This window comes from Polyodon spathula, chromosome 5, assembly GCF_017654505.1.
Source record: "Polyodon spathula isolate WHYD16114869_AA chromosome 5, ASM1765450v1, whole genome shotgun sequence".
In the NCBI taxonomy this organism is placed as follows: domain Eukaryota; kingdom Metazoa; phylum Chordata; class Actinopteri; order Acipenseriformes; family Polyodontidae; genus Polyodon; species Polyodon spathula.
Window position 1 is genome coordinate 66711992 of NC_054538.1, and position 15692 is coordinate 66727683.

Consider the following 15692-nt stretch of genomic DNA (forward strand, 5'->3'; position numbering starts at 1 on the left):
AGAGGCAGAACTATCAAGGATCAAGCTATATAAAGGCTGTGTTCTGCCATACTAGAGAGAGAGAGAGAGAGAGAGAGAGAGAGAGAGAGAGAGAGAGAGAGCAAAGTGAGGTTAGATGTCCTCAGAATATGGCTAAGGATAGCTTGTTATCCTGTATCCTGTTCTGTTTAGTTCTTTTTATTTTGTTCCAGAGCTCTGTGTTCTTTTGTCTGCACCATCTACATAATTAGGGCTTCTAGTTTTCGTGTTTTATTTTTGATCACGTGATGTCCCTTTAAACATATTTTGAGCTGATTCGCTTTCTTAATCAAACATTAATTACCAAAGGAAGTTGTTGCTTAACAACTATTAATTAAGGTTTAAAAGGAGGGACAGAGATGGAAAATAAAAAACAAAAACTAGAAGCTCTAGACAAAATACAGACTGCGCTTTATCACTGAGCGTCAGACTCAAATTTGCTTTTTGCGCTACCACAATCCCTCGGTAACTGTACCTTTACAACCACATTAAGAGGATTTTGTTTTTCCAGGCCCACATCAGATTTCAAATGAAGTCAATCAAAGAGCCTTGACAAGATAGCCAGCCTCCCTCTACCTGCTGGTGGGCTCTACTTGGTAGAGCTGGCAACACCAGACAATGCGTCTCTAATAATTGTCAGTAATGCAAACAGAATTATGCATGAACTAACGCATGACTTCCTACTGAATCCATTCTGCAAGAAGAGGCGATATATTCATGGCACCTGCATGCCACATGCATTACTTTTCCAGTATTTATTCAGCGTTTTCTTGGGTTTCTTATAACTGTGCAGGCTGGAAATAGCTCTGTGCTTCTCATTGTACATGGTGCTCTTATTATTATACAGCCGCTGCTGTTGTCATGATCCCCACCGGGAAGCTGGCTCTCAGGGGGCCTTGTGAATTTCTTTGTTGACAGACCCTTTCTTTCTTTCATTCAGATTTATGACTCATCAGAATATATCACCTTGTATCCAATAGTTTCCCACAGTAAAAACAAAGTGCTGTAAGGCATAGCAAGAACAAGGTAAATCATAGGTTAGCATAGTAAAGTCCAGATAGGTTTGGTAAATCATATATATTTTTTTAAACATGGCAAACTATGGTAAACTATGGTACATAATAGTATAACCATGGGAAAAAGGTGGAACAACTGCAAAAAATACTGTGCAAAATTACTGTGGTAAACTTGTCTAATGGACATCAAGGCAAAACAACATTTGAAACTATCATCCCTGCAGAGTGTCTACTTATATAGCTGCTAAAGAAAACTGTTTTATAGCATCGACTTGGTAGCTAAGAGGTTAATGAGGTCCTGCCCTTTAGCAGTGACACAAACATATTTCTTATAAATATACCAGGCAGCGGATATTTCCAGAGGAACCTTTGCCTTCCCCAAACCAAGTAAAAGAAAAAGCAATACCTTAGGAAACCAAATAACTCAAGAGGTTCACTGTGCTTCACAGTTTCATAAAACAAGCAGATTCCCTTTGGGAGTCCAAAAAAATGAGTTTACACCATGCCTGTATCCCCTGATACCACACTCTTGTCTCTGCTCACTGTCAGCATCAATCTCAGCCTGCTTCTCTGTGGATTCATTGGCTGCTATTAATTATTAAACAGAGATGCAACAGGTTTCTTCAAGTGCTCCACTGATAGCTGCTGATCATCAGCACAGGAAGGAACCTGCTTCAGAACTGTCTGCAGAAACATCTCGCAGCAGTATGGAGCAGTGAAGACTTCAATGAAACCCATTTGATGCCTGAATGGCTATGCCTTAGAAGGATATGTGGTGTTTACAAATGCTCAGGAATGGTTAAAGGATTCACATGACATGGCACCTAGTCAATGCTGTATATAACAAACCATTTTTTGCTGTTGTTTTGGCTGACAGAAATGCAACAAAGACAAACCTACCACCCCAACCTGGTAGTATGTATATGTGTATGTTATTAAGCTTCTAAACACTAATCTATAGTAATTACCGTATAAGGAATCACTGAGCATTTAGCACAGCTAAAACAAAACGATTTTTAGGCATCAACGTTTAATATGAGGAGCCAAATACTACCTAGAGAAAGCACCAAGGCTAAGGGTATAACAGTAGAACCCTGCAGTTGTAACAGTATAAAGTGAGAGTTGAGATTCAAAGGTAAGATTGGACTGTGCCACCCCAACACAGACAGACTGCATGCTTTTAAAATAAGTCCAGTTTGTAATAAAATTGCATTTACTGTCTAGCAGTATAAAGACCTTTAGCACTGCTGTCCTGGTTGATGTTTTTGTCCCCTACACTCCTGCAGACTGCAATGCTTGGCTGGTACCTGAGACGCCATTCCTGTGGCTGATATAATTGATTTCTCCTAACTTTCCTTTTGTTCTGCCCTTGACTCTGTACCAGGGAGGGGATGATCCTTCTCCTCAGAGCACACAAAAAACACTTCAGATTGTTTTTTTTTCCTTTCTCAGTTTTTCAAGATCAGATAACAAAGTCCCAAAGTGACATCATCGACTGTGTAAACCGACCCTTGTGTAGACAGCTAAGAACCTAAGAGCTTCTACAGGAAACCTATTCCCCCCAGTTTCACTACATTAACAACGCAGCAAAATCGTATAAAATCATATCATTTCCAAGTTTCAACGGTTAGAAAAAGATTATGAAATAATGTAAGTTAAAGCGCAATGGCAGTTACTTCAGAAAAAACTCCTTCAAATTCAATTAAAACTGCACTCCAGCATTAGGCATGAACTTAACAATAATAAAATAGGTGTCCTCTATAACCAGGCCTGGTTAAAAAAAACAAGTGCAGTGAGTAAGAACTTAGTCTTTAGTGTGTATGGTCAGATAGCTTTGTTACATGAGCCACCAGCGCCCTGTAAAACAGTGCAGCACTGCTAGTCATGTACTGCTACTCCTACTGTAATTTGCAGGTCCTAGCCAAGTACAGACATTCCCAATTTCTTCTTCACTTGTGAGAATCCAGTGCACATGCACCCAAAATACATTTTATAAAATGCTGCCTCTACATTTGTTACAAACACACTGAAAAAAGAAACAAACCATCAGATAAAGTTGCCAGCTAGAAGCCTTGATCTCAAACTGGATTACCCGAGGTATTGCGATAATCCTGGCTGCTGTGTTAACGTAACACCGGCGGTCAGACTAGAAGGAGCACGATTTCAATTCAGAAAATTATTGCCTACACAGCCTGCAGCAATACTTCCTACGAAGGGATTGTTTAACCCAAAAAGCTGCAAAGCATTGGTTTTCAGTAGGCTGAAGGTTAATAGGATTTTATACAGCTTTGGTGTAGCTTTGCATCAGAGGCAGTATTAGTGCAGAGAGCTAGGATGGAGGAGTGTGAAGAATAGCAGACTTCTATTACACAATATCAGAGAGTGTTAGAGAAGAGAGGCTGGTACAGTGAGTATGGAGTGAATAGCAGTTGGATTATCCCATAGGCAGATAGAGCAGAGGCAGCGAGAGAGGGTCAAGCAGTGGAGAGAATAGCAGCTTTGTATTCCATTGTATCAGAATTAGTATTAAAGCAGAGTGTGAGTGAGAATGATGGAATTGAGAAAGTACTAGCCCTGTATGACACTATAGCAGAAGCTGAAGAAAGTGAGTTTGTATTGGCTGTGCAACAATAAACCTTGCTGATGGTCCAAAAGTGCTAAGCATATCTTTTATTACTGCAACCCTAGCCGTAACCCAAGCCCTATCTTTAATAGCCACTACCAGTATGTTCCAGGAAAGTGACAATACAGCACAATTAAGGACAAAACAATGCGACAGAATCACTTCCAGGCACAAGGTACTGATTAATGGTAAACACTGGCAAACAAAAAAGATTTATATTTATAAAAGGAGTCTTAAGTCACTGACATCCGTAGGTAGGGAATTTCACGGTCGAGGTTCGTAGTTGTGGGTAAATGCACTGGGATTATACTGTACTTGGCTGCAGTTTGAAAAGTGGACCATCCACACTGAAAAACCAGCCGGAGATTTGAAACACCGTTTAGTGTTGGTTTTAATCATTAGGGCAAAACCACTGTGCACTGGAGATCTGCCAGGTAAACTGGTATGCACTAAAAAATCATACATTAAACAGCCATGCTAAATGTTACAGTGTCATTCCAAAGGCACAGGATTTCGGAAAAACATTCCCTTCCCCATCTTTTTTCATTGAGCCAGATGTTTAGGTTCTATAAGAACCAATGGAACTTGGAGGGTTTCAAACATGAGAAGCATGAGATTGCGGATCCCATAATGATTATATTTAGAACCCTTTGAACCTGTTACGTCAAACCATTGTTATAACAGAATGGTTCTTAGAACCATTCCAAAATAAGGGTTCTAGAGAAAGCACCTATGAAGCACACAGTTTCACTGAGAGTACCCCTGACTCCTGTATTGTGTGCAAATTATAGATAGTCCCCTCTGTTTAAAACATATGGCGTATGAAACAGATCATGACTGTTGAATAAATATTTGCAAGGTGAGCTTATTTTTATGTGTTGTGTCACAGTATCTTCATGTGTGGGTGACAGTATTTTTACTGTATGTGTAGGCTTTCCATATTCTTATGTGTGGGAGCTCCTTATCTATTATGTGCCTAACCACTATATTCTTATGTGTAGGGTCACTATATACATTCTCTGCACATGAATGCTTTACTTAATAAACTGGACAGCTTTGGTGTTTGTCTGTCACTGAGCAGCCAGTCCCACCATGCCTGCTGTCCTGTTTAGTATAACCAGTGATGTGTGATACAAATTACTGCAGCTAGACTAGAATATATATATATATATATATATATATATATATATATATATATATATATATATATATACACACACACATACACATATATATATATATATATATATATATATATATATATATATATATATATATATATATATATATATATATATCATAGTGATATTATGCTAGATCCCATACTGTTATTTGTTCTAGACGAAAGCATTATTATTATTATTATTATTATTATTATTATTATATTATTATTATTATTATTATTATTATTATTATTATTATACTACAGTTTTATCCAGGATGGATAATCCGCTCTAAAGCGGACAGTTAATCGGGATCAGAGCCTACTATACACCAAATCTTTTTTTTAATAGTTTGACTGACCAGAAACAATAGACTATTTAACACTTCATTGCTCAGAATAGTTAAAGAGACCTTTATTAACTAAAATAAGTAAATACATTAATAGATTAATAGATGACAGACTAAAACAAATTAGTTTTTTTTTTTTTTTTTTTTTTTTTTTTTTTTTTTTACCAAGGTGTCTGGGTGGACTGGTCCGGTACTTTGTAGGTGTTCATGCCCGCTTACACAGATACAAAACACCGAACACAAACCCAGGGCTGCTATAACTACATTTAAATATTTGAGAATGAAAGAGAATACTAATAATTATTAATTCAGCAGATTCTAAACAATGTAGTGATTATGTTTATTGTCTGAAAAAAAAACTAACATTTCTGTTTCATGCAAAAAGCATTGTTTTAAAGAATACGTATATGACACACTTTATTTTACGTGTTTAAATAGGTCTTACCATAAACTCCTTGCCCTTCGACGTATAGATGGAGGATAGAAGCCAATAAAATCCACAGAAGTTCCATCTTCAGCTCAGATCCCGCATACCCTGCAAAAAGAACCAGCAGAAATGAGCGCCTCAATTCACATCCACAGCCGAGCAGGGAGCGGGGGAAACGCAGTAGGGTGCAGCCGGGGTAAGAAGGCAGCCGAGCGACCAGCGATCAGAGAACTCCTCGCTGTTATGGCAGAGGCTACATCACTAAGTTTGCTATAATGTAATAATGGGAAAAAATTAGTCCTTTCCTTCTTGTCTCTGCAGATTGTATTTTTTTTTCCCCATGCTAATTAATTCTGAACAATTGTTTCTCAATTTTAATCTGACAGCAGCCTCCCTCCAAATCACTAGGTTATAATTTAATAGCGTGGAGCAGATCGCCGTCAGATTACTGGAATGCGCAGCAAGGATCCAGAGATTTCCTGGATTGAAATAATTCGTTTTTAATATTTCTTTTTGTTTGTTTAATTATCCCTATTGCCCCTTGCTCTCTGCCAGCCTCCCCTATCTGTGTTCCATGGGGCTAATGCCTTTCTGCGGGTAAACGAGATCCCGGGGTTTTCATAATTATGGGACTTTGCTTGAGAGGTATTATTATTATTATTATTATTATTATTATTATTATTATTATTATTATTATTATTATTATTATTATTTCTAAACTTGCTTCATGTTGCTTTGATCAAAACGCCGCAGATAATTTTCAAACTATCGGAGCTTCATGCAATTCAAAAATGTACTTGATATTAACAATTAATATTAGACCATTTTACATAGTTAGTTTTAATACTAAGTATGAATCGTACATTCAACATTTAATTACTTTCATATAAAATCGTTCCTAGCAGAAAGTATTGAGGTTTTAGAAAAAGTGGGCTGCTATGTAGCTGCACTCGATTAATGTAAACACATGTTTTGTGTTAAATCTCTGATATAGAACAATGCAGTGTTTGGGTTTTTTTTTTTTTTTGCCCAAATTGAGTTGTTGTTTATTGTTTTTTACACAGACTGTGCGACCCTTAACCGAAACAGTTTTGCCACAATTAATTTTAACGGTTTTTTTTTGTTTGTTTTTTTTCAGAGAGCATTTTCAACTTCACTTCCCTTGGTTTGTGTGAAACCAACACCATTTTATTTTTAACAATTATCGGTGGGCTATTTTCTTTAAATTTAGGTTTCTGTAATGTATTATCTAATAACTGTCCTATAGGTTCAGCTAACTGTATCGAACATTTAAAATAGGTTTTGTATTTGTTTGAAGCAATGGTTACCTGGAATATGCGATGCGGTGGCGTACACCTCTGTGCAATCCTTAGTCTCTCCCTAGTCCGCGATGAGGTGTCCTCGTCTACCGGTGTGTCCTCTTTAAGGGAACGAAGAACAGTAGCGCATTAACTGCGCTTTACTCTTATGTTTGCTTTCCTCGCTGTTTTTTGTTTTGTTTTGTTTTGTGTTTTTTTTTTGACACGTCCTCACAGCTCAACAGTGTGACATCCGAGTGGCCAGGCTAAAAGCACTTCAAAAGAGTGTTCTGAACGAAATGTTTTCCACAAAGAATTGCTTCAACTCGGTTACTAACCTAGATTTGATATTAGGTGTTATCTTAGACGGCTGTTAATGTAATCTGCGACAATCACACATGACGATGACACGGTATACTGGCCGACCGCTTTTTTTTTTTTTTTTCCAAATATAGACACGTACTCCAAATCGCACTGTTGGCAAATGTCTTGTTTTCGTCTATTTAACGGTATGATTCTGTTTACTTATCTTTTAAAATCCAACTTGAAAGTTATACATCTCCAAAGCCTTGCAAACGACCAGAGGTTGACGGGACAGCTGCGGCTGCCCTTCTGAACCCATTTAGCGGAGCGCCAATCAAAGCAGGCCCTCCTGTGTGAAGGTCTCTGCCTGGTCTGCTTGGTCTTGATATGTGTATTTTGCAGGTGCTAGGGGTTGAAATACTAAAACAGTTGGAATGAGAAGGGAGTTAAACATGCCTCTATATAATGAAAGTCTGCGGTGCCAGTCTATCCTCGCTGCGCCCAACTTACTCTCTTTACAAAGAACTTATCTCGTCTTCACGTAGTTAGTTCTGCGTGTGTGCGAGTGAGCTTCAGTTTTTCAAATACAGTTTCTCTGTACTATGCGCTGTTTGAAACTCCTCCAGTGAAGGCAGCCAATTAAATCCGCGCAAGCTGCAAACTGGTCCAGCCTACTACACACCGCGTTAGCAGTTTCCCAGAGGAACGATTGCATAAAACAGGGTAATAACATAGCAGCAAAGGAAAAAAACAACACAAGCTCCCAATCTCCTCGCTTCTCTGTCTTCTCTGTGTTCTATTTTCGTTCCATTTCCAGTTTTCACCGCCAGACGTCAGATTTCAGCACACGGTCCATCCATCTATCTCTTTATCATCTCTCTATCTTAAATTAAGAAGAGCAGCGTAGAATAAGGTCGAGGCGCCCCGTAGTAGCCTACCTGTCACTGCAATCACACACCAGGCGATATATGTAGCACCATTGCGCTCCAAGATCGTTGTTTTAGTTCATCTGAAAATGACACTAAAACTGTGCTTTCCTGCCAGACAACACACTTTGTTTTGTGTTTTATCTAGTTAAGAGCTATCTCCACAATTGCTGTGTTTTTATTAACACTTTTCGACACTTCGAATTGTTATGGTTCGCGGTTAATTTTTGTAAATGATAGATACAGACAGACAGACAGACAGACAGACAGATAGATAGATAGATAAAATTGGTCTAAATCATTTTATCGAACCTGTTGTTGAAATGCTTCTTCAAAGGACATTATAAATAGAGATTGCCCGAGTTTGTCGTTTATGTTCAGTCTTTGAAGAATCAACGGGGGCTATTTGTAACCTGTCTCGACCACTGCGCTGGGTGCCCTTTTAAAACACAATATATTTTCAGCTCTCTGGCGTTATGTAGGAGAAACCTGCAGATATAAACGTTGCCGCTTGTGGAATCAATGAGCTGCAGACTTGTTCGACCGGATGCTTTGTTATATAGCCTACCGTTTGCATATAAATGGGCAATTGTTGCTTATTTACCAGCTTAATGGCATATCAGAAAATATAGTTTATATTTTGGTAGGTTATTTATGATATAGCAACATATTTATAAAGTATTAAATAGAACAGCCAATTTATTTAATGTGCCGTTAAACCAGTTGAAAGAACTTTGATCAACTCTGAATAATACCGGGAAATGCTAAATAAACATATGTGTGTGTGTGTGCATGTGTGTGTGTGCATGTGTGTGTGTGTGTGTGTGTGTGTATGTGTATGTGTGTATGTGTGTGTATGTGTGCGTGTGTGTGTGTTTGTATGTGTGTGTGTGCGTGTGTGTATGTATGTTTGTGTATGTATGTGTGTGTATGTGTGCGTGTGTGTGTATGCATATGTGTGTATGTATGTGTGTGTGTGTGTGTGTGTGTGTGTGTGTGTGTGTGTGTGTGTGTATGTGTGTGTGTGTGTGTGTGTGTGTGTGTGTGTGTGTGTGTGTGTGTGTGTGTGTGTGTGTGTGTGTATGTGTGTGTATGTGTGTGTGTGTGTGTTTGTGTGTGTGTGTGTGTGTGTGTGTGTGTGTGTATGTGTGTGTGTGTGTGTGTGTGTGTGTGTGTGTGTGTGTGTGTGTGTGTGTGTGTGTGTGTGTGTGTGTGTGTGTGTGTGTGTGTGTGTGTGAACCGGTTGCTATATTTTAGAATTTTAATTGTTGCGTGCAACGCCTTGGTTATGTTGTAATTCAAAAAAAGGCCTGACTTGTCTGCGGACGTGACTGAGATGACACGCGGGAGCTGTTCCAGTGCTGAAACGGAGATACAGGTGTAACACTACACTTAACGCAACTGTCTCTACGTCGAGGACGCTGTCAAGAGGAATTGGACGAGTTCCCCTTTAAATACACAATCAAAATATCACCAGTTAATTCTGTCATGATCAGACGACATTTCTTTCTAGCAGCGCGTTAAAGTTCCAGTACTCCTAAAAGGTGTAGGTTCGATTATCACTTTTGACAAAGCAAGAATTGTAATTATTGGTACTTGTTTTAATCACCCCAGAAGAAAAAAATGTCAGTGCATTTCTTAGTACCTTAGATTTCAACGGTTAAAAACAGTTTTGTGCTTTAAGGTTTAAACAGTGACGTTTTAAATATCTGTGTCAGTTGGCTCTTTGAGCTTATATATATTTACTGGAACTTAAGGCAGATGGACCTTGTGTGCGAATATGTAAATAGGCGCAAAGGCGCTGGATTTTGGGTAAACTGTTGAATTAACGCTGTATTCATGTCCAGAGTTGTTATTTCTTGATGTATGTAGCTGTTCTGATGTCCCATTACATAGTTCAGGAGGTTGTTAATGTCATTCTGTCGTGTATTGTGTTTTGGTGTATGTCCCCCTAACAGCCTGTGGGGCTGGGGAAGTGGCTATCCGGGGCTAAGCGAGCTAGCGTGTGTGTTGCTTGTCTCGGTTATGTAAATGAAAGCAACAAACAGTGCTCCTAAGCACTACAGTAGGAGTTTAACATTCCTTTCATGGTTTAAAACGTAGACTCAACAGAGGTACACAGTTATTGTAGGTTGTTTTGACATGAATTTAAATTCTCTGTATAATGTCAGTGGGAAAAATCCGATATAATGTTTTAAAATTATTTTTACGGTAAAATCTTTTGTATTTTTAAAAGTAAATTGGAGTTATTTTTAGAGAAGAGAATGCAAATTGGTTCATAGTACTGAACTTCATTTTACTGGAAATTACCGTGCTGCTCGGCTGCCAGTCTGTTAAATAAAGGTTTAATTTTTACAGTGTAGAATATGATCACTCCTCTCCTCACCCCAGGACAGGGCCTCTTTTAGATTAACAAGAGTACACTTATATTAAATGGATTTTAAAACAATTGTTCTGTCTTGAGATATGACTTAATTTTTGCCCAACAAAATGCCCTTGCATTTAATATTTTATAACCTCTTAAAATACATCGCTCAATGGTGCAACATTGTCTGAAACTCTAGCCTGTTATGTAACACTGCAGCACATGATTAGAGGACGTGGTAATGGTGTTCTATTGATTCCATTCTGCCAGACTTCCACACTGGGATTTTGATTTAATATTTAAAACAATATTGATCCTCATGAGAGGAAACAGGCCATGGCTTAACACCCTGACTTTATCAAATATGCAAAGTAGTGGTTCCCCTGGGGTATTACTCTCCTGACAGGGATGCAAAGACCAACTATAACTGCTCACCTGGCCATTTTACAATAACACAAAAAGTGGCAGCTCAGAGACATGCAGCAAGTTCAGGCATCACAAGTTCAGGTAGGTGGTCAGGCTGATGCAAACTGGGGCTATACCAACAGGCCTCTGTAGATCTGAAAACTCGATTGGCTGTTTGACACCCAAAAAGTTATCAAAAACAATCCCTGGAATCTCACTGCTTAAAGAGTAAGAATCCACAAATGTAATTGTAATTGCTTTTGCTGGAATGAAGAATGATATTAAAGATAACAACTCAAAATTGCAGTTCAATACAATATACTGTATATAGTAGAAGGTTGCCCCTAGTGGTGTACCGAGTGCAATACCTCTCTCGGTGATATGGTCAATGCAGGTGAAGGAAGCAAACAAAGGACACCAGGATTCTTTTGAGAAATTGCTTTTTTTTTTACTGCACACACTGTGTGACAGTAAATTTAACAATTGTATGGGAAAACTCCTGGTTCAATAAAACAAACCTTGCCATCATTGACACTCACTAAACAAACTCCATAACTCCATAACTATCAGAGGACTGCTACCTTTACCTCTCTAAAACAGCAGAATAAATTACTCACTTAGCACACATAATAAATAAAGTTCTTGACGCTTATTGTGTAAAATGCTTCCACCTCCTTAAGAACAAGCAATTTGTATAGTAGGTAAAATAGCAGCAACACACAGCACCTATTGTTCTCCCCAACAAAACAATCTAGAGAATGGCTCTGCACCTCCTGGCTCTACATACCATTACCACAGCCACGCCCCTAATTGCTAACTAAAATGGAAGCACTCCCAGCTTAAATATAAGTATGAGGGCTAATAATATATATATATACATACTATTTTACAGGCTAACATGATCTCAAATGTCATAATATATATTGGTGGGGGTTGAGGATGTGTCATTGTTACCGAACTTATGATGGAGCTTAACATAGGACTGAACATTGTTACGATTGTATATAGGATATTGCTTAATTGTATATTAATGTAACAATTGCTTAATTGTATAGTTAATGTAACAATTGCTTAATTGTATAGTTAATGGCTTAATTGTATAGTTAAGGACCCTTAATTGATAGCCACACAATTGCTTATTGTATAGTTAATGTAACAATTGCTTAATTGTATAGTTAATGTAACAATTGCTTAATTGTATAGTTAATGGGCAAATGCTGATCAGATGCGAGTGATCAAGTTGGGGTTAAAAAGGTTTTCAGTTGGTGTGTTCAGGGGAGAGAGAGAAAACTGAACAGTGGAAAGGTGTGTCGGACAAAGAAAGAGTTTTCTGTTAACGAAACAAAGGTACGGGTTCTGACAAAAGTGCTTGAATGTGATTTGGATTAGGTTATTTATGGAATTAATTTAAACAGGGGAACAGGCTTACCCTGCCCTGCATTAGATAGAACTACTATTGACCAGTTTAGTTAGCGCCTAAAGAAGGGCTAGGTTTTGTTTTGTGTTTTTGTTTGTTTGAAACATCAGTTTGCTAATAAACGTACACCACAGTGTTTAAAGAGCACTTCCATTGTATCGTGTAATAATTAAAGAGACAGACACCTGTTTGAAAGAACAACACGGACTCCGGCTGAAAAGGTCAGAATACATCACATTATATATATATATATATATATATATATATATATATATATATATATATATATATATATATATATATTAGTCAATGTAAATAAACAAGTTAGAAAAATGCAACAGCCATTTAAAGTGGTGATGTCAAACACAAAAACCCAAGTCAGGAGAAGCAATTGGGTCAACCTTGTCAAGCATCAAGCAAATAGACACGATTGGAAAGGTGCTGGGGCCCAACATTCACATAATTGTTGCTTCTAACTTGGATTCTTTTTTTTTATCACTCCACTCTGCATTGAAATGCTCTTTGCACAGCTTCAAGGGCTTTGTGACCATTCCATTATCAGCTCAAAAGTCACATCTGCAACAAAAAACATTGATAATGAACAACCAAAAAAAAATACTCCAACACCCCAGCATCAGCTGTCTCTTCCCATACACTTACCTTGCATTCTCGTTATCCCTTGCACTCGTTGTCATTATTGGTCTTGTTCATCATCTTCATTGTTGGAAATATATTGCTTCATGCTCTTTCATGTTTTCTTGGGCTAAATGTCTGTCCATGTGTGCCCTGATCTACCTGTGCCTTACCTGCATGTTGTATGTTTGTCTTCCCAAAGCATATTTGTCTGCACCTGTGATGATGCCTTTCCCATTCCCTGTCTGTCTTTCTCTCTGTAGTAGTGCTTGTAAGGATAACCAGGAACACTTAAGTCTGTGTTGAGCACTTTCCTTGGCACATGTGTCTTAGCATCTTTATTCTGGTTCAAAACAGCCGATAAGGGAATGATCATTTCAGTGTAAAGGGGAGCGATCAAAAAAAGAAGCCAAGTTAGAAGCAACAATTGTGTGGATGTTGGGCCCCAGCACCTTTCCAATTGTGTCTATTTGCTTGATGCTTGACCAGGTTGCCCCAATTGCTTCTCCTGTCTTGGGCTTTTGTATTTGATAGCACCACTTGAAACGGCTGTTGCATTTTTCTAAGTTTTTTTTTATATTAACAATTTTTTTGATATAAATATAGGTATACAAATGTTAATTGCTCTGGATAAAAGCATCAGCCAAATCAATTAATATGACATATTTGGCTTGCTATTTATTCATTTATTTATACATTTATAATATAAACATTAATTTCTACATGTATTTTATTTAAACATATGTATTTCTAAATATATTGATTTCCCTATGCATTTTTTAAATCATTTATTTATTTCTACCTAATAAATTATTCCTTTATAATTAAACAAGGAAATATAATTTATCAGAGATCAGAGATTTAGACAAGGAACCTACATGCCACTCTTGTGTATAATTTAATTCTATGGTATCTACCAAACAGGAAACTAGATATTTTCAAACAGGAAATAGAGCATTTCTAGAATTGAGCAGAACCTTCAGGTTTTCAGTGAAAGCTGGTCAGGCTTGGATGTAAACTTAAAAAATTAACGCATTTAAACAACTGCACAGTGGTGCAGCAGGATAAGGCCATGTGCACGCCATGTTGCAATTTCAAACATGATGTAGCATTATAATATTGAGTGCGGGACTTTCCAACAGTGACAGCGCAGGCCATGGCACAGGGCTCTTCAACAGCAACAGGGCAGGCCATGGTGAGGGACACTCCAACAGCAACAGTGCAGGCCAAGGTGCAGGGCTCTCCCACAGCAACAGCCATCACAGCCAAACACTACTTGATTATGCTTGTGACTTAATCCAATTTTGATATCAGTGCAACCTGTGTTTCCGCCATTCCCAAGATGGCCTCCGCAACCGCACCCCATGCTTAAGGCATGTTCCATCTTGGTGAGGTCGTGCGAGCAGCTCCCATTAATACCTCCACCTGTCAGAAGGCCAAATTTCATTTCTTTTACCACCCTACACCCTGCCACATTGTCATTTATTTAACTTTAGCAAATTAAGTCTATATAGTATGTGTTTGATTTTTGTCTGCCTTTCTTCTGCCATAACAACTTTGTTTAGAAATGATTTTATGCAAAATATGTTAGTGACGTGATCTTGAAATCGGAGTGGTATATAAGGTTGTATACAGTGCATTTTTAAACATACGCTGGTAGTGTGTAACAAGTATATTTGAACAAACTATATGGGCTACTGTTTTCTTTTCTTGGTTGGCTAGTGGAGAAAATGCATTTAACAGCGCGATTGGAGTAAAACCTGTTTAGACTGCACTTCTAATCTCTTGATCTGCCCCTCCTACTGCTATGTACTGGATTTGCCTGACCTCAGCACCACGTTACTGGACCCTCAGTAGTTGTTGTAATCCTAACTTGTTGCATCCTATTTCATATTGTATTTTAGTAGTTTTATTAGCACTGTAGACTATACTGTATTTAAATATTAATCTTGCATTGTAACCCTATAATAATAATAATATAATAATAATAATAATAATAATAATAATAATAATAATAAATTGTCAGTCTGAGTACAATAATAAAATTCTACTGTAGCCGGAAGCTTAAGGGGTCCCTAAGCCCTCTGCCTTTTTCCTGCCATCCCGTATACAGTGCCGTGAAAATGTATTTGCCCCCTGTCTGATTTTGTGGGTTGTAGTAATATATAGAGGGAGTCTGAGAGAAAGAAATGACGCCAAAGTTTGGTGCTTCTCTCATTTGTTTGGTGTGCAAGGTAATCAAACATGCAATCTTCAGGTGTGAAAAAGTTATTGCCCCCCTAGTTAATTCAACCCAATTAAAGGGATAATTAGGGAAAACTGTTTGAATACTTTGGCTAACAATCAGGCCTGATTTGGGCCAGCCCTGCCCAATATAAATCTGACTAACTTTGGCCCTTACCATCAGAGAGAAGATGGCAGCATACAGGCTCTAGAGGCATATCATGCCACGATCAATAGAAATTCCTGAAGACTTCCGGAAAAAAGTTATTGATGCCTACCAGTCTGGAAAGAGTTACAAAGCCATTTCTAAGGCTCTAGGGCTCCACCAAACCACAGTCAGAGCTATAGTGTCCAAATGGAGAAAGTTTGAGACAGTAGTGAATCTTCTCAGGAGTGGAGGTCCTGCCAAAATCTTTCCAAGAGCAAGGTGCAAAATCGTCCAGGAAGTAACAAAGAACCCTAGAACAAGATCCAGGGATCTGTAGGACTCTCTCACCTTGGCTAAGGTTATTGTTCATGACTCCAC

At 38.2% G+C, this 15692-nt stretch overlaps 1 protein-coding gene across 1 annotated transcript in view; it reads right to left on the bottom strand.

The window, feature by feature from the left end:
- The window catches only part of LOC121316191 (MAM domain-containing glycosylphosphatidylinositol anchor protein 1), a 174657-nt gene extending 167548 nt beyond the window's left edge, over positions 1-7109 (bottom strand). Inside the window, exons 1-2 of the mRNA XM_041251079.1 lie at positions 6925-7109; positions 5615-5704 (exon numbers count right to left, since the gene is read on the bottom strand). Of these exons, the coding sequence (XP_041107013.1) occupies positions 5615-5681 (67 nt within the window). The 5' untranslated portion in view covers positions 5682-5704; positions 6925-7109. The remainder of the gene's footprint in view (positions 1-5614; positions 5705-6924) is intronic.
- Positions 7110-15692: the final 8583 nt, after the last annotated feature.